Source organism: Aotus nancymaae, unplaced genomic scaffold (assembly GCF_030222135.1).
Source record: "Aotus nancymaae isolate 86718 unplaced genomic scaffold, 86718_ANA_hifiasm-v0.15.2.pri h1tg000065l, whole genome shotgun sequence".
Taxonomy (NCBI): domain Eukaryota; kingdom Metazoa; phylum Chordata; class Mammalia; order Primates; family Aotidae; genus Aotus; species Aotus nancymaae.
Window position 1 is genome coordinate 10,350,310 of NW_026988480.1, and position 27,988 is coordinate 10,378,297.

General features: G+C 46.0%; 2 protein-coding genes across 9 annotated transcripts in view; one reads left to right on the forward strand and one right to left on the reverse strand.

Annotated features, from left to right (window-relative positions):
• Positions 1-27,619, reverse strand: UBE2D4 (ubiquitin conjugating enzyme E2 D4 (putative)). Of its 8 annotated transcripts, none has more exons than XM_021675874.2 (9): positions 27,551-27,598; positions 16,323-16,411; positions 14,291-14,354; positions 10,118-10,149; positions 9,944-10,021; positions 4,882-4,987; positions 3,236-3,329; positions 875-916; positions 1-462 (listed from the first exon to the last, which is right to left on the reverse strand). In XM_021675874.2, the coding sequence occupies exons 4-9, from the start codon at positions 10,124-10,126 to the stop codon at positions 213-215; spliced, it is 579 nt and encodes a 192-aa protein (XP_021531549.2). In that variant the 5' UTR covers positions 10,127-10,149; positions 14,291-14,354; positions 16,323-16,411; positions 27,551-27,598; the 3' UTR covers positions 1-212. The 8 variants fall into 8 exon arrangements, with proteins under 8 accessions (XP_021531549.2, XP_064222801.1, XP_012294653.2 ...); XM_064366731.1 differs by lacking the exon at positions 27,551-27,598 and adding an exon at positions 20,612-20,628; XM_012439230.2 differs by lacking the exon at positions 16,323-16,411 and having other exon boundaries at positions 27,551-27,619.
• URGCP (upregulator of cell proliferation) overlaps positions 27,381-27,988 on the forward strand; it is a 50,155-nt gene continuing 49,547 nt past the window's right edge. The window contains exon 1 of the mRNA XM_012439228.2: positions 27,381-27,974. The gene's annotated coding sequence lies outside the window, so the exon portion shown is untranslated. The remainder of the gene's footprint in view (positions 27,975-27,988) is intronic.

Below are 27,988 nucleotides of genomic sequence, written 5' to 3' on the forward strand. Positions count from 1 at the left end.
TCAATTATCATTTAGAATTATGACTGAATTTTTATTTACATTTAAGAGTCTCTCTCCCTCCTTGTGTTCTAGTCTGTGAATGGCTCACACTTGGACTTAGTGTAGGTTCCTAGTGGGAGGAGTGGGGGGTATTGAGAATCCTCATCAAATGGAGTAACATAACCCAAATCTTTAGAGGTTTCATAATTTTGCTCTTGCTTCTAAAAACATAGTCATCGCTTATGGGATGTTATGCGCTTTGTATCCTGAAATTTTCCACTTGCTGCTTCTTGGTGTGAGGGAAGAAATGCCAGCACGTGGCACTGCAGGAGGAGACTGGTGGAAGCCTCAGGGCTAGGCCTTCGCTTCCCAGCAATGCTGTTCCCAATTCCCTCCAAGGTGAGCGGAGACTCCTCAGGTTCTGCAGCAGACAGGTGTGAGGATAGCCTGCTCTGCCTTGGGCACCCAGGATGGCACTGAGTTCTAAAAGGCAAAGGGTATGTGGTAAGGGGCCAGGCTGAGGCCCTGGTATGGTACCATCATGGGCAGCAGCACCATTTGAGACCAGGTAGGAGAGACGTGCAGGGTCTGGCCCCCCAAGAGACCAGCAGATAAACTGGGGTGGCAGAGAGAGAGAGATTCCAGTGTAACCAGGAAGGCTGCAGATCATAACAACAATGGTTGCTGATTTGGCAGCAAAGAGGTGGCACTGTCAAAGCCATAACCGCTGAGAATGGCACCAACATGCTGCAGCTGGAGAGTGGAGACCAACATTTGTTTGAAGAACAGATGACACTCTTTGAATGGCTCAGCCAACAGCCCAAAGTTTTAAGGGAAGACCTTTCTGCTAGCTTCTCTTGGACAATGTCTCCCGTAAAATCTCCGAGGCACTTACATAGCATATTTTTGTGTCCACTCTCTTGCTAGTCTGTTGTACCTGGAAGAAAAAAGCAGAGGGAGTGACAGCCTCACTTGAAATGGTCACTTCCCTTCACTATGGTGCAGAGAACAGGACTGATGTGCGGAATGCTGCTGCTGCTGCTGCTGCTTGTCAAACATCTAGGGCTGATGGGTGAGTGGAATAAAGGCTTTTCCCGGACCAGGAGCGTATCAGACATGGCTGTAACCCCCAGCTTGGTGAACCCCTCATGTGCAAACCCCAAACTGTTGATTCTCCATAACTATCTGCTGTGGAAGGTTTAATAATGCAACAGACTTCCTCCCTTTCTCTCTCCTGTCCTACAATATGAATGCAGGGAGGACAGAGAAGAGACACACAAAGGTCAGTTTGTACTAGTTACAGGCCGTCCAGCACACAAACTCCAGAACAAGGGCTAGGGAACCTGCCTACCGGAGTGTGAATCAGCACCACCCTCAGCAGCTGTTCTGCCCCTCTGTGTGCTGGATTTTTTGATTTCTTGCCATGGGGAGAGTATCTGCCTTGTGTGCTTGTGGGGAAGACTAGACAAGCCTGTATGTAAAGCATGTGGAGCAGGCCGGGCATCCACTGAGGGCTATGCAGGTATGTGCACTTACTCTCATCATTGTAATGAGATCTGATGCCATGAGACTATCAATTAGAGAGATTTATAGTTACAAGGGGCACTAAAAAAAATCACTTTGGTATGTCTAAAATATCTCATAATAAGGGTTAAAATAAACAAATATAAGTTAAACTTCAGTCGATTAAAAATGTTGAATGTTATTGAAGAAACTCCAGTGAGGGAAATAGTAAGATCTATAAACGTCTTAAGAAAAATATAATTTGAAAAAACCATGTGGCTGAGTGAGTGCGGTGGCTCATGGCTATAATTGCAGCACTTTGGGAGGCCTAGGTGGGCAGATTCCTTGAGCCCAGGAGTTCAAGACCAGCCTGGGCAACATAGCAAAACCCTGTCTCTATAAAAAATTAGCCAGGAGTGGTGGTACATGCCTATAGTCCCAGCCTCTCGGGAGGCTGAGCCCAGGAGGTGGCAGCTGCAGTAAGCTGTGATCACATCACTGCACTCCAGCCTGGGCAACAGAATGAGAACTTGCCTTAAAAAAAAAAAAAAAAAAAAAAAAAAAAGGGAAAAAACATACTCCATTCTAATCTCTTCAGACAGAAAAGAAGTAATGAGTAATGAACTGAAGAACTCACTCACTGAAGATGCTTTTTTTTTTTTTTTTTTTTTTTGAGACGGAGTTTCGCTCTTGTTACCCAGGCTGGAGTGCAATGGCGCGATCTCGGCTCACCGCAACCTCCGCCTCCTGGGTTCAGGCAATTCTCCTGCCTCAGCCTCCTGAGTAGCTGGGATTACAGGCACGCGCCACCGTGCCCAGCTAATTTTTTGTATTTTAGTAGAGACGGGGTTTCACCATGTTGACCAGGATGGTCTTGATCTCTCGACCTCGTGATCCACCCGCCTCGGCCTCCCAAAGTGCTGGGATTACAGGCTTGAGCCACCGCGCCCGGCCGAAGATGCTTTTTAAAAGGGCCAGCAATGCCTTCCTCGGAGGCCCACAACTGAGATTCACACCACTCACGGGGCTGTGGCCCCTGCCGCACCTGGCCCTTTCTCACAGTGCTGTCAGCACTCACAGACTAACACACGGCGATGACTCCTTGTGCTTGCCCCACCAACTACAGACATCCTCATGCTACAGTGCATGTGGTTGTGCCTGGCCTATACAGGGAATCAGAATTTTACAATTCTGGGTTTGTTAATTTTACAATTCTGGTGTTTAAACAGAGAGCTGGCAGTGAAGTTCTGCTGGTGAAATGGCAACACACTGCTGACCTCTGAGCCTGAGCCAGCGAAATGACCACAGCAGTGTTTCCCACCTTGACTGCCCTCAGCCTCACCTTGGGTAGAGCCAAGCAGACATCCCCTTGTCTTAGGCTATAAACCTTAGAATTAAAATCAGAATTTTCTTGTTGTCAGATTCTTCTGAGTCCATTCTTGGCTGACCACTGATTTTGCTGGCCTCAAGGGCAGGGCTTGGCAATGGTTTCGTAAATAGTAGCAGCAGCTAATGAGTTATCCAGGAGGATGAACTGCTTTTATCTCCTTCTCCCTCCTTAGATTCAAAGGACATGTTAGTGAGAGAGCCAGGAGTCCAAGCCCAGGGCACACCCGCTGTGCGCATGGCTCAGCATGGGCAGGAAGATGTCCGTGGGAACCTGTAGCCCAGAAGCACCAGCTCAGAGCACAGGTACTGCATGGAACTGCCTGGGGCAGCCATGGTGCAAAGGCAACCCAAAGAGGACGCGTACTTCTCTCTGTCAGCCTTGTAGGTGTGCGCTATCTCTGGTACCAGAGGGTCATCGGGGTTGGGGTCGCAGAGCAGTGAGCAGATGGACAAGAGAACTAGGAAGAAAAGGAAAGGTTGGTCAGCTGCAGCCATGAGGTGGCTAGGTCACCCCAGGGTGAACCTCCCTGAACTCACATTCTATATTGACCAAGCAGTTGTCTTCCCTTCAACAGTCCAATCTAAATTGCTTGACGCACTCCTTGCTCTGTCCCACGTATCAGCTGAGACAGTCCTCACTGTGTGGCCTCAGACACGCTGTGCTAGGACACTTCCCTCCTGGGTGCATCCTGGCTGTCATTCCCCTTCTCCACTGAAGCACCCCATCTTAGTCTCCAACTGCCCTACCATCCTTGTTTGCACCCCACATCATGCATCTCTGGTGTTTAGTCCCAAGAGTCCTGTTTATTGGTAAAGAAACAAGAGTTCAGAGCATTCAAGTAACTTGTCCAAGGTTACAGACTTGGAAGACCCAACAAATGGGCAAAAATGAGATTCTGAACCAGGTCTGTCTAACTGTCAGACTAACTAAAGCAGATGCCAGCACTGTCTCTAGGACGTGCACTCAGCGTGGCTCTCAGTAACCCTGGGGGAAGGGAATCACCCACTAGGGCTGTGGTGGGGAGCAGAACTGTGGTGCCTGGATTCTTGGGGTCCCAGACGGAAATGTGGACTCTCATTCCTGGCTTTGCTTTCAATTCACCATATGATTCCAAACAAACTGGATTCAGCGAGTCCATCAAAGTCCTGACCACAGTTCCCCACATGTAAAGCTACAAATGACAGGGGCAGGTTTGCCTTTCTTAAGATACTTGGCTGGGCACAGTGGCTCACACCTATAATCCCAGTGCTTTGGGAGGCCAAGGTGGGAGGATTGCTTGAGGCTAGAAGTTTGAGACTGGCCTGGGCAACAAAGACCCTGTCTCTACAGAAAAATTTAAAAATTAGGCTGGGCTCTGTTTTTTGTGGGGATTGATTTTTCACCATCCTACCCACGCTCCACCTGGCAGGATACTGCACCATCTACATTCAGGTCTCCTGTGCACACACAGCCCATGCTCAGTCCATCTTAGTTCAGAAGGAATATCTGCATTTCTAAGCTCAGTTTAGACTGATTTCTTCAACTTCAACCACAGACATGGTTTATTATGCTCAACATCATTTATTTTGTGAAGGGAGGATTTCTCCACCAACTTTGAGGCCCCGGGAGCATGCCCTGTATCTCTTCCTTCAGGGCTGACTCACAGTCCGTGTTGTGCTTATTGGATGAATAAATGAGGGAACAGAAAAGGTAATGTAATATTTGCCTTTCTTATTTTTCGATAAAAAATCTAAGTAGAATCAATATTTTCTTTTTGCACCCATGTGACAGTCTTGAGCACCCCTTGGCAATCGACTGCTGAGAAGCGCCTTGGCGCAAGGCACAAGGTTCTGCTGGTGCTGCCTCCTGGGGGGTGCAAGGATATCCACTTATGGGCACAACTGTGGACAGGGCTGTGTGGCCTGGGAAAAGTGCCTGCTCTCTCTGAGCCTCTATTTCCACTCAGACAGTGCTGGGGTAAAAACACGTGTAAGAGACAGGTACACAGAGCATGCCATCAGCGTCTCTACCTTTTGACACAGTCAACGCTGGAGACCACTGAGACCGCAGGATATCGAGGCAGATGCTGCCATTGCTGTTGATATTAGGGTGATAAATTTTGGTTGTGAAAGCGACCTGAAAAGACAAGAGATCCCAAATCAGACAAACACAGGGACATCTGGGAAATGAACCACATAAAGCAGAAGCAGCTGCTGCTGGGATGTACCTGCAGTGTGCTGCATATCTGGCCCCACAGTGCAGGCTGAACCAGACCCCCACTCCCAAACTCTAATGGGATATGGAAGTGAGTGATCACCCAGAAGTTCCTTGACCCATTCCCTCCTGGCTTATCATTCTGAACATAAGGGGATTGATACCATCTCCGAGAAAGCAGTATGCTCTGAGGGAGTAAGAAGGGTGGTGGAAAGGACTCAAAAGCCCAGAATTTTTATGCAAAAAGCAGTGATGTTTTGTTGACATAAGACACATCATCAGGAGAAAAGCCCTGGCCATGAACCCTCTATCAGGCCACAAACCCTCCCCAACTTTCTATTTCACCTTTTGTAAGACCCCCCTCTTCTCAGAATTGAGCTCTAAAATACCCTTGTGCATTTCAAATATGTAAGGATACCCACTGTAACAAAAGATATGAAACCTATATGTCTTCAGATTGATGACTGGTTAAATTAATGTTATATATAAGCAACAGAATATTACACAACTGTTTGAAAAGAATGAGGTGAATTTTTAAAACATGAATGTGATGATATGGAACAATTTCCAAGATGTATTGCTGTGGGAAAAGCAAGATGCAGATTCATGGAAAGGTCTGTTCCATTCATGGGAGAAACAAGGGAGCACAAACAAGTGCTTACCCAGGTGGGGATTACTCCTGGAAGAGAAACGAAAAGACAAGTAGGACTCAGTGCCTTGTGGAAGGAAAGTGGGGGGCCGTGGCTAGAGAGACAAAGTTTGAAGAAGGTCCTATTTTCACTCTATACTCTCCTACATTTGACCGTTTTTTTTTTAAACCACAGCCACATATTACTTCTTCAAATGACCTCCTTAGACCTCAGAGCCTTCACTGTAACTAGGTTCATGGTACCTCTCCCAGGGATGTTGTGAGACCCACGGAGAGTCTGCTCTCTGTGATGTGCAAGGTGCTCTGAGTCAGGTGCAGCTTCCACTGCCACAGGAGCCTAAGCATTTGCCTCACCTACACCCTCACTGGGCAAGCAGTGACCCCACTGCAGGGGCTGGGACAAAGTAACGTAAGGATTTTGCCTCCTCCGCTAGCTCTGAGAACTCATTGGTACTTTTTTTTTTTTTTAAATAGAGATGGGGTTTCACTATGTTGGCCAGGATGGCCTTGAACTCCTGACCCTGTGATCCTGCCGCCTCGGCCTCCCACAGTGCTGGGATTACAGGTGTGAGCCACCACGCCCGGCCTCACAGGTACTTTCTATGCTAGATGGAGGAAGCACAAACATCCTTTATATCATTATTTATAATTTTTTGCAAGCTTGATATAGTTTTTAATAGTTTTTTTTAAACTTACTTTAGAATATGACAAAAGAGTTTTGTGCATGTGAACTTGAATATCTATTACCATATAATTTTTCCCAGGAAGGGTCAAACTTCAAAAGGGTCTCAGACATTATCTGCCTCAATATCTCCAATAAAGATCATGCAATCTTGTCCCTTTCTCCTATTTTCAGAAAAATTGTGCCAAAACATAAGTCCAGTTGCTCCTATTTCCCTGTGGAAGGAGATTTTTTAAAGACAGAAGCACTTTCTTTCTCATAGAGTGTCACTGTTACCTTTCACCTCACATCTCTCCTTGTTAAAATAATCCCAACTCACCCACAGAGCTTACTTAGTGTTTTTTTTTTTTTTTTTTGAGACAGAGTTTTGCTCTCGTTGCTCAGGCTTGAGTGCAGTGGCGCGATCTCAGCTCACTGCAACCTCCACTTCCCAGGTTCAAGTGATTCTCCTGCCTCAGCCTCCCGAGTAGCTGGGATTACAGGTGCCCACCACCACACCTGGCTAATTTTTTTTATTTTTAGAAGAGACAAGTTTTCGCCATGTTGAAAAGGCTGGTCTCGAACTCCTGACCTCAGGTGTTCCACCCGCGTTGGCCTCCCAAAGTTCTGGGATTACAGGCATGAGCCACTGCGCCCAGCCACCTCTTAGTCTTTTAATAATAACCACTGTTTCTCCTTTGTCCTTGGGCAATTAGGTATCCTGAAAACGCCCAACAGACATTCAGAACTACATCAGTATCTGTTTAAGGAAAATCCTCAGCTGCTTACATGGTAATGAAAGAGGTAAGCTAGAAAATTACTGCTTGATAAGACACTGCCACAGTCTCTCCACAGGGGAAGGGAGAGGAGGTGAATCAGAGCACTGTGAAGCATGTTTATGCTTTTTCAGCCAAACCCCCTTGAACAGCAGTTGTAATCCAATGCGGTGAATCTATTTTAGCTTCTGTCATTGTCCTGCTCCGCACCCCCCCACTCCCTTGCCAAAACCTTAAAAGGTCTTTGGGATCCTACACATATTTAACCAAGATTTAAAATGCTCAGGCACCAGGTAGCCTCTGGTGGTGCTGTCTGGACAGAGCTACAGCTGGTGAGTGCAGAAAGGGCTTCTTCACACTGACTCAGATAAACAATATGCAAAACAGCAGCTAGGCCTCTGGCTCAAATTGAGCCATCAAGGCCAAGTCAATGTAGTAAGACGTAGCGACCTCACAACTCCTCGGCTATGGTGTCCGATGTAGGTGCAGGACTTTGGAGTAAGTCTTGCCAAAATGCACAACCTGGCCAGGCGCAGTGGCTCATGCCTGTAATCCCAGCACTTTGGGAGGCCGAGGCAGGTGGATCACCTGAGGCCAGGAGCTCGAGACCAGCCTGGCCAAAATGGTGAAACCCCATCTCTACTAAAAATAATACAAAAATTAGCCAGGTGTGGTGGCAAGTGCCTGTAGTCCCAGCTACTCAGGAGGCTGAGGCGGGACAATGGCTTGAACCCGGGAGGCAGAGGTTGCACTGAGCCGAGATCATGTCATTGCATTCCAGCCTAGGTGATACAGCAAGACTCCATCTCAAAAAGCAAAAACAAAGACGAAACCAAAAAAAATGCACAACCTCAGTCCAATCCTGAGAAAACATCACATGAACACAAAATGAGGGACATTTGACAACATAATTTTTGATACTCCTCAAAAGCATCATGGTCATGAAAGACCAGGAAAAACTGAGGTACCATTACAGAGTGAGATGATTAAGAAGACATGGCAATAAATGAGTGCTGGGTTCTGGAACACAAAGAGGACTTGATGGAAACTAGTAAAAACTGAGTACAGTCTTTACTGTGTAGTATCGTGACCAGCATTAATTCCCTGGTTTTGATCATTGTGCTATAGTAATGTAAGATGGTGACATCAGTTAAAGCTGGATAAGAAATGCATAAAAACTCTTTGTACTGTTTTTGCAATTTTTTTCTAAGTTTAAAATTAATTCAAAATAAAAAGTTTTTTTTAAAAGGCTGCCACATCTGGGTTCCAGTCCCCTCCTCCATTATGGGCCATGTCATCTCAGGAAATGATACAACTTCTCTAAGCCTCAGTTTCCTCACTCACAAAAGAGAATTGATACCTTTATTTTTAAAATGAGAATAAAAATATATGCTAGTGTATGCAGGAAACACCCTGGAAGACTGGACACCAGGACACCAGCTGGGTCTTCTCTGGGTCTGCAGCAGGCCATGGCTACCATCAGCGAATTTAGTTCTCTATCTGATAATAATGAACTTTCACCAGTTTTGCAAATCAGAAAAAAACAGATGTTAAAAATGATGTGAATCACACACACCCTGTTGTGTGGCCACACCTGACTGCAGCCCGTCCTTGCCAGCTCCACCTAACACTCCTAACTTCACCTCTTCTCCCCACCTCCATGACACCAGCCATGCCTCACCACAGAGCCTTGCCTGGCTGGGATCCCTACCCAGCCTCTTCTCCACAAGGCAGCAGAGTGATCCTGTTGGTGTGGCAATCCCACACGGGCCGTCCTTCCCAACTCCTCACAGTCTCACTCCCCTGGGGCAGTTTCCTGGAGACCCGTCTACCTCCTTGCTTAGCTTCTCCAGTGCCCCTCCTCAGGGTGATCTCCCTGCCACCCCAGCTCCTGCTGCCAACCCCTGCTGGTGCTCCTCCCCAGTGCCCACTGGCTCAAGTGCTAAATGCCATCTCTTCCACAGGACTGTGAGCCTCATGGCAGGCTCGGCCTCCCATGCAGGGCCCAGGTGAGAAGGAGTATGAGGCGCAAGGGTCCAGGAAGCTAGACAACCTGCAGTGCACAAGACGTGCTAGAGCAGGGTGGTCAAGGCACCTCCCTGAGCTTCTCCTTCCCTTTGGTGGCACTGCTCTCTAAAGCTCCAATGATGGGATGGTGCGTGCATGCAGAGCAAAGGAGGCTTGCTATTCTTTTAACTTAATAAAGGAAAGTGAAAGTGTGACTCACCAGTCCTAAACCAGGGTGTATCCACCTTGGCACTATTGACACTTGGGGCTGATCATTCTGTTTCATGGGAAGGGATGCTGTCCTGTGCACTATAGGGAATCCCTGGAACACCCTCACCTTTGCCCACTCGATGCCAGTAGTACCCCCTCATCACAGGTTTGACAACCCAAAATATCCCAAGATGTTACCCAAATATCCCTGGGGCAGTAGCAAAATCACCCCAGCTGAGAACCCCTGTCCTAACTCTAAGTAAAGGACTGCAGAGAAGGGAGCCAGAGCCTGGAGACGTGACAAGACTCAGCTACAGCCACAAGGAGCAGCATTCAAACTGTGGTCTCAGTAAGGAGGCCAGCACCAGCTCACCCCACTGACCCTTGCTCACAACAGGTGCTAATTCCCAAAGTCCAGTGGTTAAAGTCCTGGGAGGCTGTCACCGCAGGGTAGAGTGGTGGGCCCAAAGAGAAGCCCCACATACAGCTCTTTTTACCTATACCCGATTTGAAGGGCCCCTCGTTACATGCTGTCCTTCATTCAAACATCAGGGAAGTTGTGAGGGGGACCTCACCTTTGGGGGCTTGAATGGGTAATCCGTAGGAAAGTGGATGGTCAGGAAGAAAACACCTCCTTGGTAAGGACTGTCATTCTGGAAGGATGAGACACAGAAAGAGATAAGTGCATGTGCTAAGCCCAAAGTGCAAGAAGCAAAACTGTAGCGGTGTGCTCAGCAGCTACTACCTACCGGGCCCATGATGGTGGCCTGCCAGTGGAACACTGCAAGACAAAAGAGAGACGGGCATGTAAGAGAGCCCCCAAGAAACATGTCTATCTATTGAAAATGCACTGCTAAATTACAGGGTACTGTCCACACAAGATGCCCTCACTTCTGACACCAACTACAAATTGGGGTTCCCCAAACCACCCAAGATGTGATAACTGCCTAGGAATCCTAGAGCTCACGGAAAGTGGTTGTGCTCATGACGGCCGGTTATCACAGGGAAACAGCATAGGTTAACATCAAGAGGGTCCAAACACAGAGCTTCCATTCTTCTTTCTCCATGGAGTCGGGATATGTTACTCTCCTGGCATTGCTGTACAGCAACACACACAGAGCACTCCCAATCAGAGATGCTCACTGGAGCCTCCATATTCAGAATTCTTATTGGGGCTCCTGAGAGCATGATTGACGATTTGAGTGCCCATAGGGCTGATCTCAGGCTCCGGTCTCCAGCTCCTCCAGGCATGATCCAAGCTCCCACCTTATTTTATTTTATTTTTTTGAGATGGTCTGCCACCCAGGCTGATGGGCAGTGTCATCATTATAGCTCATTGTAGCCTCAAACTCTTGAGGCTCAAGCTCTCCTTCTGCCTCAACCTCCCAGGAGCTGGGACTACAGGTGTATGCCACCACATCTGGCTAATTTTTTTACTTTTATTTTTTCATTTTTGTAGAGATGGGGTTTTGCTATGTTGCCCAGGCTAGGCTCTCACCTTAAACCACATGAGTGGTCTACTTGGTGTGGCCACTCCTCACCCGAAATCACATTGTTGGTGTGCATCAAAGCTTCCAGTCAAACAAAGACACTCCTAGCAGGTATGATATCTTAGAGATTGCCCCCTAAGTGTTAAGAATGAAGGCCAGATCTTTTGGGGACAAGATGAAATTTTTTTGTTGTTGTTGTTTTGTAGAGACGGGGTTTCGCCATGCTAACCAGGCTGGGCTTAAGCAATCTGCTAGCCTCAGCCTCTTAAAGTGCTGGGATTACAGGAGTGAGACATTGTGCTTGGCCAAGATTAAGTTCTTCACTACACAAGTGCCAGTAACTACAGTTCAGTCAGTTCTTTGTACAGAATTAAGCCTTAGCTAGGCTTCAGCCATTTTCCTTATTGCTCTTTATGAACAATATAAAAATCATAAAAATGATTCATTCTGAAGCCCTCTCCAAAGAGTCTCTCTCAAGAGCCAACTGCCCATGGCCCTGGAGCCTCATTGGTGCTGCCTCCATCTGAGTCCTCTCCTGGCCAGCCCCTGGGCAGCGCCCTATGCTCTAGGCCCTCAGTAACAAGATCACAGTGAGCTCCTCTTGTGCTTCCTTTCCAGGTCGCCACCCTGCGGTGGGGCTTTAGAACCTCCTCTTGCTGCACATCACATCCTACACCCTCTCCAGTGTCTCAGGTGATTTTTACTGCTCTACCCATTCCCAGAACAGCTCCTGTGCATCAGCAAGGCTAGCCTAGAGTGGCCCAAACACCCACATTCAAGGCTCCCAAGTCATACAAATGGTTCCAGGGATATTGACTCGAGAGCCTTTGTGGAAAATGCCATCATCCAGTTGGGTTGCTGAGACCATCTGAAGGGCCTGTTATTCGCAACAGAATTCTGTCTCATATGGGTTCATAGTGGGTACGGAATTAGCCCAAAGTTTCCGACCTGGTCCTGTCCTGGGTTTACCGTCACCTGTTTAAATACCCCACAGGCTCTACCCGACAGGAGGCCCAGGAAAGCACCAAGGTTTGGGGTGGGAGCATAAGTGCAGGGACAAAAGCAGAAGTTTCCCAAGCCCTTAGAGGTGTCCAAAAGTAGTCAAGGCGGCCCATGAGCCCTTTTCAATATTTCAAATAAATAGTGCTGAAGAGAATACCTTCACCTGTAATAAGGCTGCCTGAGTTAATGAAAATATCACTTTTTTTTTTGCTTTTGACTGTTTTTATTCCAATTAATGTTAATCATTAGTTGGCAGTAGATATAACTTTGCCTAATATTAATGTGAATGGAATTCTTTATTAAATAAAAGTGTTTTTGACAATGAATATATTTCAAAACAGAAGGTTAGAATCCTCTGGTCTTGTTCAATTTAACCCTGAAGGCTGCAGAAGAGAAGGCCCCAAAAGCGAGACGACGAGAAAGGAAACAGAGGAGGGATGCTGGAAGCAGCTGTGTGCCCATAAGGCAGGTGTGAAATGGCCCAGCTTCCAATGCCTTCTAAACCTCACCCATTGAGGTCTGACTGTGGTGGGTGGCCTTGATGCTAGCCTCTCTTAGCACTGGGCTATGGTGCAAGGTAAATGTGAGCTGAGCAGAGCATCAAGGAGCTGCCTCTAGACAGCTAAGGTGGAACAAGAACTAGTTCAAGCTTACGGCAACCCCAGTTTAATCTGATACGATGTTAAGTGACAGGTAAGAGGGGAAGCATGCTACGGAGACCTGGGGTGCTTGTGAGGACAACATGAGGTAAACACTGATTAGTGGGGAGCAGAGTGATGAGTAGGTATCAGGAGACAGTGGAGCAGAGTTGTTCTTGTTTCTTACACTCTGCACAGGCAGCTGGGAAACATTTCTGTTCTGCTCCAAAAATGAGACTTAAACTCCCACGTAAAGCCTTTAGAGTCCTCCATCTTCAGGGGCTCCATCTGCCTACCCATTGCTCCTCTAAGCTTAGTCCCCTCCCAGAACATGCAGGTACACATATGACACCATGCCCTCATGTTTTTCCAGCTTGGTAAAATTTATTTTTATAGTAAAAAATATATAAAATATGCAATTTAAACAACTTTTAAATGTACAATTCTGTGGCATTATATGCCTTCATAATGCTGTAGAACCATTCCCACTATCCATTTCTAAAACTTTCCATCACCCCCAACAAATTCTGTACTCATGAAGCAACATTTCTCCCATTTCCCTCCTGTCAGCCTCAGGTAATCTCTCACCTAACATCTGTCTCCATGAATTTGCCTAATCTATATATTTCCTGTAAGTAGAATCATATATTCATCCTTTTCTTTCCCGCTTATTTCACTTAGCATGTTTTCAAGGCTCATCCATGTTGCACTGTGTATCAGAACCATATTTTGTTTATCTATCATCCACTGATGGGCACTTGGGTTGTTACCAGCTTCTGAAAATCATGAATAATAGTGCTGTGAACATTGGCATATACATTCTATCTCAGTCTGTTTTTGATTCTTTGGTATATGTACCTCTGACACCACTCTCCTTGAACCACAGTTATCTCCCCTCCCTGCCAACTTTCCTATGGCTGCAGTTACTGAAGCCTCACAGGGAAGGAATGTGTCCCAGAGCCCAAGAAGCCCACAAAGTGGAGATAATGTGAGTGGGCAGAGGATGGACCTGGAAACCCTAATGCTGGGCAGCTCAGCCTCTGCCAGCACCTCTGAGGGATGGCAGAGGCCTGGCACAGGCAGTGCTGCTTCTCCCTCTCTCTCCCCAGAAGCTGTCCAGAGCTGCTTCTTAGTCTCCCCCAGGGAAGAGCAAAAGTGAAAGAAAAGAATAGGGATTGTCCTTCCCTTTGGCAGAGGCAGAGGCAAGTGGCCACTGCCCTACCCTGCTCTGCCCCTCATTGTCCATCCTGCTCTGCTCCCAGGAGCTGCAGCACCACCAGGCCCTCTAGAGCAACTCCAAAAATATTTACACCAGCACCCAAGTTTGACTTGGCCAAGGGCACTTTCCAGCAGCTGATGTGACTCCTCAGGGCAAGCTGGCTTTCTCACGCCCCAGAAGAGGGGAGTGGTGACTATAGGACATGAAAGGCAATGCAGGTACTACTCTGAGTATAACCTGACCAGTCAAGCTACTGTGAACTCATGGCCTAGACCTCAAATGAAAAAGCAAATGAAGGGAAAACGACTGATTGGTTTTCTTAAACACTGCTTGGCTGATAAATTTGGGTGTTTTTTTTTCTCTTTTTGAGACAGAGTCTTGCTCTGTTGCCCAGGCTGGAGTGCAGTGGCATGATCTCGGCTCACTGCAACCTCTGCCCTGTGGGTTCAAGTGGTTCTCCTGCCTTAGCCTCCCGAGTAGCTGGGATTACAAGTGTGAGCCACCGTGCCTGGCCTAAATTTGGGGGTCTTAATTACAATGCTCCTGCAACCTGAAGCCCCCAAAAATACTTACAGTCATCACCTACAGGTCCCGCAGAACACTGGGCAGGAGGATCCCTCTGCAAGTCGGTTAATTCCTAGAACATGAGATAGTGGGTCAGAGCTGCTGTGCATGGGGATGCTGCCTCTACACACCAATCTTGGTAGCTGGAAGGAATTCTCCCGGTGGGAGGAGACTCCTAGGCCTCAGGAGGGGGTTAGAGACAAGGTGGGTCATGGAAGTCTACTCCCTGCTATAAAGATACCAGAGAAGTAGGTCTTATCATTTCCATTTTATACATTAGAAAATTGAATTGTAAAGAGATGAAGTTACCTACTCAAGGTACAGAGATGGAAGACGGCAGGGTAAGAAGTCAGTCACAGGTAGCTCTGCCTTACCCCTAAGCCTGGCCTCCCACCTGATCAGGTAGAGGACATCCCCAGGCCCCCAGGTGCTCAGGATATGGAAGAAAAACAGCTCAGGAGAGGGTTCTGGGAGGATAGGTGCCAGGTTTTACTGTAGGCTAATGAATTAACGCATGGAAGCAGTTAGCACCAAGGAAGTGTTCATCTCTCTACTTTACCTCCCCAACCACCATCCCAATCACCCTTCTCACCACTGCTTATGTGGCAAGTCCTAGGGCTCTGAATGTGGAGACTTTGGCATGTGAGCCAAAGTCTAACAAACACTACACCAGCGGGGATCAGGGACTACACCACAACTAGACTCCCTTTATGGGACACCAACTCTGGCCATAATCCTTTAAAGTGATCCTGGTCTGGCATGAGCCTCAAGGCCCAAGATTTTGGACAGTGACTCTCAAACTTCAGTTTGCATGGGGCTGGGCACATGCCTGTAATCCGAGCACTTTGGGAGGCCAAGGTGGAAGGATCACTTGAGCCCAGGAGTTCAAGACTAGACTGGGTAACATCGTGAGACCCTATCTCTACTTAAACAACAACAACAACAACAACAACAAAAAGCCCAGTGAGGCTGGAGGATCACTTGAGTCTGAAAGGTCAAGGCTTCAGTGAGTTGTGATTGTGCCACTGCACTCCAGCCTGGGTGACAGAGTGAGACCCTGTCTCAAAAAAAAAGTTACATGTATGAGGTTTCCTAACACAATATCCCCTATTCTTCCCAGGTTCCAGATCTTAGTAAATGCCTTGGGTTTCCACAGGTTCTGAAAGGAAGGAAGGAGGTACAAGCAACAGTGTATCATGCATCATGTGGCAGGGAAACTCCTCAGGGACCTGGCATGTGTACAAAGTTCACACCTGGCTAATGACATTCCTCCTTCGCTGAACTAAGCCAAACACCGTCCTATCTACACAAAGTCTCCTGGTTTCACCATATGTCTCTGGACATGCTAATCATTTCAGTAACCACCACTCTGGCCATCCTGCATTTATCTCCTTCACTTCAAATTTAATCAACCAAGATGGAAGTATTAACATCACAAAAGCCAGCACATGCTACAAATCAGGGCCATGTTTTCTCCCCAAGAGTTGATCTTTAAACATCTACCAGTATACCACTGGCCAATTCTCAATTAGTATCTAATATATCTGAACACATTTCCTCATAAGTAAAATGAATGATACTTTGCAAGCACTCAGGAAGCAGCATCAGGAGTGGTCAAAAGAGAATTTAACTTGGGGAACAACTGAGGTCAGACAAGGGGACCAAGGACAGGCTCAGAAATGCAAGAGCTACAGAAATCAGCCAGGCGTAGTGGCTCACACTTATAATCCCAGCACTTTGGGGGCCTGAGGTGGGTGGATTGCCTGAGGTTAGGAGTTCAAGACCAGGCTGGCCAACATGGTGAAACCCTGTGTCTACTAAAAATACAAAAAAATTAGCTGGGTGTGGTGGCACATGCCTGTAACCCCAGCTACTCGGGAGGCTGAGGCAGGAGAATTGCTTGAACCTGGGAGGTGGAGTTTGCAGTGAGCAAATACCACGCCACTGCACTCCAGCCTGGGCGACAGAGCGAGACTCCATCTCAAAAAAAAAAAAAGAAAAGAAGAAAGAAATCTCTGCAGAACAGTTCCTTTTTGCTTACCTCTCTGCTATGTGCCCCTCAGCTTCTCCATTATCACTGTGCAGGGGAACTGTTTATATCCATTGTGACACTGCATGGATGAATGAGCTCTATGACAGAACAGTTAAGGCAAATCCTAAATAGGTTATATGAGCAGCCAGGGGCAGGAAAAGCCAGCAGTACGGGCCAATTCCCCTCCACCTCACAAGGTTTTCCCATACTTCTATGCTTTTGCACTGCCTGTATGCAGAATCCATGTCCCTCCTTTAGAGGTGTGATGAACAGTTACACCAGCACTTAATGATCCCTGAAAGGCCACATGTGGATCTCTACTGATAGACTCCGACCAGCACCTAGGAGTTTCGAATGCTAACTGGCATTTCAAGGAAGAATGGTGTGACTTAAAAGAAACTGGTCCACTCACACATCGAATTCCTGCGCTCACCTCATGGGGTTAGAAGACTCAGGTCTGAGTCCCAGCTCTGTGACTGAGGAAATCACTTTCACCTCTTTGGGCCTCAGTATAACCATCTGTTAAGTTGTAATCATACTTGCCTGCCAACTTGCTGGCACTATTGTGTGGCTACAAATTTTGTATATAAATTTTTAATGTATATAATGTAAGCAAGAGCACCCAGTAAATATTAAGACAATAGTGGTATAGCGGATACTACAGTTAGTATTATAAAAAGGGAGAGGAATAAGTAGAATATATATATATATTTCTAGAGGAATACTTTGACACTGGTTGCCCTCCCCCAGGAGAGGAATTGGATGGCTGGCTAGAGTCTTGGGTGGGAGACTTTTCCCTGTATATCCTTTGTACCTTTTGAACCATGGGAATTTATTACCAAATTATTAAATATACAAATAAAATATTTTATTAATTGTAAAGGGTTAAGTAGATTAAGTTTATAATTATTATTACAAGTAACAATGATAAAAGTGAGAAGTCCCAAAAAAGAGAAGGTATTGAATATTAGTAGAGAAGAGTTAAGCAAACGATGGTACACACTCAGTTATTCCTTCACTGTGTTTCATCAACTCCAAGACTCCACCCTTTGGAAGACACATATTTTTAATTGACATACACTTAAGAAAAAAAAAACATGCTGGCAAATAAACTAACACCAAATGCTTTCTTTGCACATATACTTTATTTAAAAATTACCTTTATCAGGCTGTGTACAGTGCCTCATGCCTGTAATCCCAGCACTTTGGGAGGCCAAGGCTGGTGGATCTCTTGAGGTCTGGAGTTCGAGAGCAGCCTGGCCAACATGGCGAAACCCTGTCTCTACTAGAAATACAAAACTTAGCTGGGTGTGGTGGTGCGTACCTATAATCCCAGCTTCTTAGGAGGCTGAGGAACAAGAATTGCTTTAGAGGGTGACATCATGGACAGGGCAGAGCGTCTGGGGTCTGCTGGGAGCCTCCAATCCCCAACAGTTTTGCAGGACACTGATATCTGTGGACTCTAAAATGGACTTAACTTAAAGAAACTCATGGACCATTAATGGACAAAAACATCAATCAATACATATTGTGGTATTCAAATACTAGCACTTTGGGAGTTCGAGTACCACGTTTTTGAAGACCATGGCCTATCATCACCATGCATTCAAGATTTGAGTTTGAATAACTTCATTAAGACAGATCTTCAAAAGCTTCAAGTCTCATCTGCATTAAAGCTTTCCACTGAACCCTCTCACAAAAGTACTAGCTTAAAGGGACTAAAATCCATTAATGCATTCCCTTTATATCCCTTCTTCTGACTTCTCTTCAATTTCCTTGGCCTCTAGGGTCTTTTATATTGTTTATGTTCCTTTAGACTAGATGCAAAGAGACAGTGCTTTCCAAAAAAACATGTGTTCTGTGGCCATAAGTTTTCATTGGTAGAGAAGCATAAATTTAGCATGATGAATTGAGAATTAGGTCTTTTATGGTATCCTGTAAAAAGCTGAATTAACGATAAGAAAATGAGGATGAAGCAGTAAAAATATTTTGGGTCAGATTATACTCTCAAAAGCTATGTGGTTTAGAGAAAAGGGCCCCCAACCTAAAAGTTAATAGTTCCTATCCTGTCTCTGCCTCGTACTAGGTATATGGTAACTGAGAAAGTCACTTAACCTCTCTGAACCTTAACTTCACTATCTATAAAGTGAATCTGTTTCCCCCGCCTACCTCACAGGATTGTTGTGAGGATCAAGTGAAATAATATACATAAAAAGACACATATAAAATGTGTAACACAAGGCCGGGTGCAGTGGCTCATGCCTGTAATTCCAGCACTGTGGGAGGCCGAGGCGGGCGGATCACCAGGTCAGGAGATCGAGACCATCCTGGCCAACATGGTGAAACCCCGTCTCAAAAAAAAAAAAAAATGTGTAATACAGACAAAGGGTCCTGTTACATAGTACAAGTAATTCCCTCAGATCTTGGGCCTAGGAAGGCAGGTGATTTAAGCTCACTGAAAGTATGTACCATGTCCAGGCAGGATACATGGTAACAAGGCTATGCTAATTTTTTTTTCTCTGAGTTGAGTACCTAAAATACCACATGGGCTAATTCTAAGGAGGAGCATGACTATATATTTCCTTAAAATTATAGCTTAGCATTGTTAATGCTCTAGAGCAGTTATGGGTTGTAACATATCAGTGATTTGTGAAATTTTTTTTACAGTGATTTGTGAATTTTTTTTCACTTTTACTAAAAGGTGACCAACATTTTTCTTTAAATCAAAGAACATAGAATATTTCACAATCCATTCCACATGGTAAGAATAAAAAAAATTGTTTTAGTTGTATATACAAGTGTGTGTGTGAATCTGTGTGTGTACTTGGTTATCAAATAAAATACTTTTTTTCCCTGTTGAAAGTGAAAATACTTTTTTTCTCCCTGTGGGAGAAGAAAAAAAAGAATCGCTTTAGCCTGGAAAGCGGAGGTTGCAGTGAGCCAAGATGGTGCCACTGCACTCCAGCCTGTGTGACAAAGACTCTATTTCAAAAAATTTAAAAAATTAAAATTACTTTTATCAAAATAATTATTTTAGGCTTAAACAGAGCTTTGTGTATTTCTTTTTGTCATTCATGCATACAAAAAAAAGGAAAAACAAGTGAAATAAATAAACTGATTTGTTGAGGTATTCCTAAAGTTTCTTCCTATTTAGAGCCCAGCACTGAGTCATTGATGTCTATACAGTATCATCCTCTGTGTCTTCCAAACCAATGGTAACGTGGCAATTCTTAGAATCCTCTACTACTGCTTCTGAAGTTTTCTTTCAAGCCATCAATACTCATTCTGCAATGGCCCTGTGATACACAATCTCTTTGCACATATTCCAGCAAGAAAAAATGATCCAGCCTCACCAACTTGAGGGTAGGTGGTACCTTTCTTTCTGGGGCTATGAAGAATTTGGTTGCTTGACATGGAGTTAGAAAATTGCAGTCTTTCCTCTAACAACAATAACAATTTGTTCCACTAATAGGAAATTTACTCTCCACTGTCCCGCTTCTGTGCCTGTGTGTTCACAAAATCTTTTCTTTTCAGTGCTGAATCACACTATCTTTTGGAAAATATTTTTAAACCAGTTAAATTCAGCAAATACAGTACCAGCAATGCACTTACCTCATAATGAACTGCAATGATCCAGTTTACTCATACAGATAGTGACAACTAAGTGAAGGTAACCTGGCTGACAGCTACTGTAAGAAGCATCCCAATTTCAGATATGTGAACATTTGAAAAAAATATTCATCTTGAAGTACATGAATATGGTATTATCTATACATCCAAGTTCTCTTTATTTCTATTTTATTTTATTTTATTTTTTGAGACAGGGTCTCACTCTATTGCCCAGACTGGAGTGCAATGGTGCCATCTTGGCTCACTGCAACTTCTGCCTACCAGGTGCAAGCAATTCTCGTGCCTCACCCTTCAGAGTAGCTGGGATTACAGGCAAGCGCCACCATGCCTGGTCATTTTTGTATTTGTAGTAGAGACAGGTTTCACCATGTTTGCCAGGCTGGTCTTGAATGCCTCACCTCAACTGATCCTCCTGCCTCAGTCTCTCAAAGTGCTCGGATTACAGGTGTGAGCCACCACACCTGGCCCCAAGTTTCTTAAAGAGCAATTACTACCTTTATAACCAGAAGTTAACTAAACTTTTTTTTTTTGAGAAACTAAACCAAGTATTATGCAGCCACTAAAAATTACAGTTTTTAAAGACTACAGAATAACAGGAGAAAATGCCACGATACAACATTAAAGGAAAAGGGCAAGAAAAAAGCAGAGTATAAAATGTGATGCACTACCTGATGACAACACTCTGAAACACACACATCAAAGGCACTGAAATAAAATCCACCAAAATGTTAACACAATTACATGAGTGGGTAGAACATATATATATTTCTAGAAGACTACCTTAACATTGGTTGCTCCCCAGGAGGGGAACTGGATGGCACACATTCCAACAAGAAAAAGTGACCCACTTTAGATGACTAGAGATGACTTTTTTTAAAACCGAATTTTGGGGATATTTTCCAAATTTTCTTCATTTAATTTAATTTATTTATTTTTATTGTTTGAGACAGAATTTTGCTGTCACCCAGGCCGGAGTGCAGTGGTGCCATCTCAGTTCACTGCAACCTCCACTTCCTGGGTTCAAGCAATTCTCATGCCTCAGCCTCCTGAGTAGCTGGGATTACAGGCACCTACCACTACACCCAGCTAGTTTTTGTATTTTTAGGAGAGACAGGGTTTTGCCATGTTGGCCAGGCTCCTGGCCTCAAGTGATCCACCCGCCTCGGCCTCCCAAAGTGCTGAGATTACAGGTGTGAAACACTGTGCTCAGCCAGGTTATTTTCCAAATTTTCTTTAAAGTACATGTATTGCAAAATATATGTATTAAATATGTATTGATATGGTTTGGATCTGTGTTCCCGCCCAAAACCCTGTCAAATTGTAATCTCCAATGTTGAGGGAGGGGCCTAGTGGGGAGTGATTGGTTTAGTACCAACCATTTGGTACTATCCTCTTCTCACGAGATCTGGTTGTTTAAAAGTGTGTTGTGGCCAGGCACGGTGGCTCACGCCTGTAATCCCAGCACTTTGGGAGGCTGAGGTGGATCATTTGAGCTCAGGAGTTCCAGATCAGCCTGGGCAACATGGCAAAACCCCGTCTCTATTAAAAATACAAAAAGTAGCCAGGCATGGTTGTACACACTATAATTCTAGCTACTCTAGAGGCTGAGACATGAGAATCACTTGAACCAGAGAGGTGGAGGCTGCAGTGAGCTGAGATTGCAGCACTGCACTCTAGCCTGCATGACAGAGTGAGACCCTGTCTCAAAAATAAATTACTAAATAAAAGTGTGTCACACCTTCCCTAGCTCTCTCTCTTGCTCCTGTTCTGGCCATGTGATATGCCTGCTCTGCTCCCCATTTGCCTTCAATCATGACTCTAAGTTTCCCTTCCTCCGAAGCAAAGCAGACGCTAATACCATGCTTCTTGTACAGCCTGTGGAACCACGAGCCAATTAAAACTCTTTTCTTCCTAAATTATCTCATCTCAGGTTTTTTTTTTTTTTTTTTTTTTTTGGAGACAGGGTCTCACTCTGTCACCCAGGTTGGAGTGCAGTGGCATGATATTGGCTCACTGCAACCTCTACCTACCAGGCTCAAGCGATCCTTCCACCTCAGCCACCTGAGTAGCTGAGACCATAGGCGCATACCAACAACCACGCCTGTCTAATTTTCTGTATTTTTGGTAGAGATGGGGTTTTGCCATGTTGCCCAGGCTGGTCCTGATCTCCTGAGCGCAGGCTATCCACCTCCTCAGTCTCCTAAAGTGCTGGGATTACAGGCATGAGCCACCTTATCCAGCCTTCAGGTTATTTCTTTCTCTCTCTCTCTTTCTTTCTTTTTTCTTTCTCTCTCTCTCTCTTTCTTTTTTTTTTTTTTTGACCCAGGGTAGAGTGCAATGGCATGATCTTGGCTCACTGCAACCTCTGCCTCCTAGGTTCAAGTGATTCTCCTGCCTTAGCTTCCCGAGTAGCTGGGATTACAGGTGTGCACCACACCCAGCTAATTTTTGTATTTTTAGTAGAGACAGGGTTTCACTATGTTGACCAGGACCTGACCTCAGATGATCTGCTTGCCTCAGCCTCCCAAAGTGCTGGGATTACAGATGTGAGCCACCTCACCCAGCCAGGTATTTCTTAATAGCAATGTAAGAATGGACTAATACACATATCACACAGCAAAAAAAAAAAAAGTTTAAATTTAAAAATTGAAATGCTGCCACATATAACCCTGTCCCAGTTAAGAACAGTGGCTCACACCTGTAATCCCAGCACTTTGCGAGGCTGAGGTGGGAGGATTGCACGAGCCCAGGATTTTGACCAGCTTGGGCAACATGGTGAAATCCACTTGCTACAACAATTTTAAAATTAGCCGGATGTGGTGGCAGGCACCTGTAGTCCCAGCTACTGGGGAAGCTAAGTGGGAGGAATGCTTGAGTCCAGGAGGTCAAGGCTGCAGTGAGCTATGACTGAGTCACTGCATTCCAGCTGGGATAATAGAGTGAGACCCTGTTTTAAAACACTAAATAAATAAATAAATAAATAAATAAAAAGTACATTGAAAAACATTCAACTCATTTGAAAACATTTTTTTAAAGGGTTGAAGTTGGTTAGAAAGGGCTGTGGGATTGGAAACCAAGGGGGCAGCTAAAGGACACCACACACCTGGCTCAGGCTCATATACTGCTGCTGGCTACCTGCTCAGCGCCCATCCACCTTCCTCCTTTCTGAAGGACTCCTGTTCAGTTCTGGTCAACTCACTCTCAGCTCCAAGTCTAAGAGTAGCCAGACTCCTTGCCACTCATTGGTTTAGGAATGAGAATGAGACATAATTCATAACAAGGCAAAGGAAAAAAACAAAGTTTTGCTGGGCTTTCTCAGAACATTCTCATCAGTTCTTTTAGATATAATCATCTCTCTTCCTCCCAGATGTCCAGCAGACTATGTCCCAGAGCCATTCAGCCCAGAGTCTCACAGGAACAGACTAGGAGAGGAGGACTGAGTTGCTCCCAAAGTCCTGCCACAGGACCTCCAATTCCATGTGAAAGGGCAGCTCAGCTTCTGTCACTTGCAGACAAGACATCCTAACTAGTAGTGGCCCAATAGTGCCATCTCATCACTGCAGGCTTGACACACTTTTAAAGTTGTATTTCCTACAGTTCTGTTGGTTTTCCCAGGACTTGCTACATAATTTGCAGGGCCTTGTGTGAGTGAAAATGTAAGGTCCCTAGTTCAATAATTATTAAGAATTTCCTGATGGTGATAGCAGAGCATAAAACCAAAGGCAGAGCCCATCCAAGCCTAGGGCCCTGTGAGAGTGGATGCATCACACACATGTGAAGCCAGCCCTGACTTTGATTCTTGTTTTGTTTTTGTTTTAACACAGGGTCTTGGCAGGGCTTGGTGGTTCATGCCTGTAATTCCAGCACTTTGGGAGGCAGAGGCAAGCAGATCACTGGAGGTCAGGAGCTCTAGACCAGCCTGGTCAACATGGTGAAACCCCATCTCTGTTAAAAATATAATAATTAGCTGGATGTGGTAGCATGTGCCTGTAATCCCAGCTACCTAGGAGGCTGAGGCAGGAGAATCACTGGAACCCAGGAGGCAGAGGCTGCAGTGAGCTGAGATCATGCTACTGCACTCCAACCTGGGCGACAAAGTGAGACTTCATCTCAAAAATAATAAAAAAAAAGACAGGTCTCACTCTGGGTGCCCAGGCTGGAGTGCAGTAGTGAGGCTAACTGCAGCCTTGACTTCCCAGGCTCAGGTGATTCTCCCACCTTACCCTCCTGAGTAACTGGGATTACAGGCCTGTGTCACCACACTCAGCTAATTTATTTATTTATTTATTTTGTTTATTTATTTTGAGATGGAGTCTCACTCTGTCACCAGTCTGGAGGGCAGTGGCATGATCTCGGCTCACTGCAACCTCCGCCTCCCAGGTTCAAGTGATTCTCCTCCCTCAGCCTCCCAAGTAGCTGGGACTACAGGCACGTGCTACCACGCCCAGCTAATTTTTGTATTTTTATTAGAGACAGGGTTTCACCATGTTGGCCAGGATGGTTTTGATCTCCTGACCTCATGATCTGCCCACCTCGGCCTTCCAAAGTGCTGGGATTACAGGTGTAAGCCACCACTCCCGGCCTTTTCATTTTTATTTATTTATTTTTTTGAGAAAGAGTCTCACTCTGTCACAGTGCAGTGGCACAATCTCGAGTCATCGCAACCTCCACCTCCTGGGTTCAAGCAATTCTCTTGCCTCAGCCTCCCGAGTAGCTGGGATTACAGGCACACGCCACCATGCCTGGCTAACTTTTTTTGTATTTGTATTTGTATTTTTTTATTTTTTACTTTTTTAGAGACAGGGTTTCACCATCTTGGCCAGGCTGGTCTTGAACTCCTGACCTCATGATCCACCCACCTCGGCCTCCCAAAGTGCTGGGATTACAGGCGTGAGCCACCACACCTGGTCTTTATTTTTATTAGAGAAGGGGTTTCACTATGTTGGCCAGGCTGGTCTCAAACTCTTCACCTCAAATGATCCACCCGCCTCGGCCTCCCAAAGTGCTGGAATTACAGGTGTGAGCCACCATGCCCGGCCATTTTTTGTATTTTTAGTAGAGATGGGGTTTCACTGTGTTGCCCAGGCTGGTCTTGAACTCCTGGACTCAAGCAATCCACCTGCCTCAGCCTCCCAGAGTGCTGGGATCATAGGTGTGAGTCACTGTGCCTGGCCTGTACTTGATTCTTATCCCTGGCCTTATGACTTCAGTTACCTTGGATCTATAGTTGACATTTCATGCTCAAGGTCCAAACTTGTTTTCCAAACCTTCTGTTTTATAAATCTTATCAGTTGACACCTTTGAATATGTAGGCTCAAACCTTTACTCCTTAATCTCTTCTACCCTCCTCTCTGTCTTCAAAACTTCTGATTCCCTATCCTAGACAATGACACCACTATCTACCAAGTGACCCATTTTGTGCATCTCCTCGTTTCACCTTCACCACATCCTCTCTTCAAGTCCTGTCAATTCCACTTCTGCAATATGGTCCAGGCACTGCTTTGGCCTAGTATCCATTCCATGGTCATTAATTTGGACAAAGCCTCTGCTAAACCTTCACAACGGCCTCTAGTCTCCCTCTGCCCCACTTCAGGCCACACTGTAGCCAGAAGGATCTTTTTATAATACAGATCTCAGCATGCCATTCACTGGCTTCAAAGTCCTAGGATGACAGATGACCCCTTTCAGATAATAACTCATCAAAATTCTCTCTCTTTTGGACAGCTATTTAATTTTTTAAAAATGAGTCATATTCCCAGAGATCCTGTAATTCCATCTCTGGCAATCAAACCCAGTAACGTGAATTAAGAAAAAGGCTCATTGAACAATGATGGTTGCTCTGGTTTGGGTATTTGTCCCCTCCAAATCTCATGCTGAAATGTGATCCCCAATGTTAGAGATGGGGCCTGGTGGGAAGTGTTGGGTTATGGAGGTGGATTCCTCATGAATGGCTTGGTGACCTCCCCACAATAATGAGTTCTCACTCTATTAGTTCATGAGAGATCTGGGTGTTTAAAAGAGCCTGGCATCTCTCTTGTTCCCTCTCTTATCAGGTTACACGCCTGCTTCCCCTTTGCTTTCTTGCCAATGACTGTAAGCTTCCTGAGGCCTCACCAGAAGCAGATGCTGGCACCATGCTTCTTGTACAGCCTGCAGAACTGTGAGCCAAATAAACCACTTTTCTTTATTAATTATCCAGTCTCAGATATTCCTTTATAGCAACACAAAACAGACTAATACAAAGTTCATAACAGCAAATACTTGGTGAAGAATTTTGAACAACAGCAGCTAACTCATACTGAGTGCTTGGTATACAGCAACCATGTGCTAAACACATTTCATAGCATTTAATTCTCAAAACAACTCTATAAATACGTAGGACTGGGAGGCTAGGAATGATTAAGTGCCTTGCCGAAGGTCCCACTATAAGTGACCTCACATTCTCTAACCCAGGTCTGTCTGACACCCAAGTCTATACTTTTACCTACTACAGGTAATTACTAAACAAGTTACTAGTCATGTACTTGTAGAAGGTTAATGTTAAAAATTAGTTATAGGACTGGGCATGGGTGTCTCATGTTGTAACCCCAACATTTAGGAGGCAGAGGAAGGAGGATCGTTTAAGCCCAGGAGTTTGAGACCAGCCTGGGCAACAAAGTGAGACACTGTCTCTACGAAAAATAAAAAATTGGCTGGGCATGGTGGCATGTAGTCCCAGCTACCCGGGAAGCCGAGGAGGGGGGATCACTTGAACCCAGAAGGTTGAGGCTGCAGTGAGCTATGACTGTGCCACTGTGCTCCAGCCTGGGCGACAGAGCAAGACCGTCTCAAAAAAAAAAAAAATACAGTTATAAATACTATTTCACAACATGCTTATGTTTAATATTATGTGAAAAAGTAGAATACAAAATGCAGTATAATTGTTTTAAATATAGAAAAAAAAACTCGAAGTAGATATGGTAAAATGTTAACAAAAATAGTAAAGTGACAGAATTAGAAATACTTCTTTTCTACTGTTGTGCGTTTTCCAAATTTTAGTTAATGCATTAAACCCCCATGAACTCCCTCTTACCTGAAGGATAAAAACCAGTTACTTCAGCACTGCCCCTAAGGACCACCCGAGTCTGCACCATGCTCCTTCAGCTTCCCTCCTACCCCGTCTGTCCTCCAAGCCTCGAGATCTCCCCGTTGCCAGGAAAGCCTTTTTCCCTCTTCCCCACCTGCCGAGTTCCTACTCATCCCTTAGGACCCAGCTCCATCCTAGACACCGCTGCTCGGCCCTTCTGGATACCCTACAGGAACAAGCCCGCCTTATTCCGGGGACCCAGCAGCCCGCTGTCCAGGAGGCTGCAGGTGGCCCCACGGCGCCCCGCCCGCGTGACGCAGCCCACGTGTTCACGGCCCGGCCCCGCCCCGCGCTCGCGCACTCCCCTTCTCAGGCTGCGTCCCCTTTTCAGGCTGCGTGGGCGGTGGTTCTGCCTCCCTCTTAGGCAGGTGTATCTGCGCCGCGCGGCGCCTCAGTCACCTTTCACTTCGCGGCAGCGGCGCCCCGCCCACACCTCGACGCTTCGGACACCCAAAGAGTCGGAGAGTGGGAAAGTGCGTACCTTCTGGATCCGCTTTAGCGCCATCCTACCCCGCTGCCCGGAACCCCGGGCGGCCCGGCCAGGGCTGCCTGAGGCGGCCCGCTGCCGGGTCAGCAGCCCAGGAACTGCAGGCTGGAAGCCGCCGCCTGCGCTTGCGCGCGCGGGGAACTGTGGGGCCGTCGTCGCCGCGTGCCGAGCGTCCTGGCGCGGCCGAGGGGAAGCCGCGGGGCTGCCGGGTTACGCTGGCCACTCTCACCTGGTCATGTGGCTTCCACCATTAGACAGCAAGGGCCTGGAGAGGCCAGCGAAGAGGAGGGGCTCGTTGGCTTTGTGGAGACGCTCCGAGCACCCTCAGGGTGTCACACGCTCGCTTGCTCCCTGTCCCTACCTCCTGGGCGTCTTCCCAGGCTGTCATGTAACCCCTGACATAGGGGTTCTTAACTCTGTAAGTATATATAC

Coding starts and splice junctions, on each gene's coding strand:
- UBE2D4 (XM_012439230.2), bottom strand. CDS start 27,574: ATGGCGCTAAAGCGGATCCAGAAG. Junction 10,022..10,117: donor AGGCCACCATCATGGGCCCG/GTAGGTAGTAGC, acceptor TCATCCTTCCAG/AATGACAGTCCTTACCAAGG. Junction 917..3,235: donor TACAAGGCTGACAGAGAGAA/GTACGCGTCCTC, acceptor TTTTTCTTCCAG/GTACAACAGACTAGCAAGAG.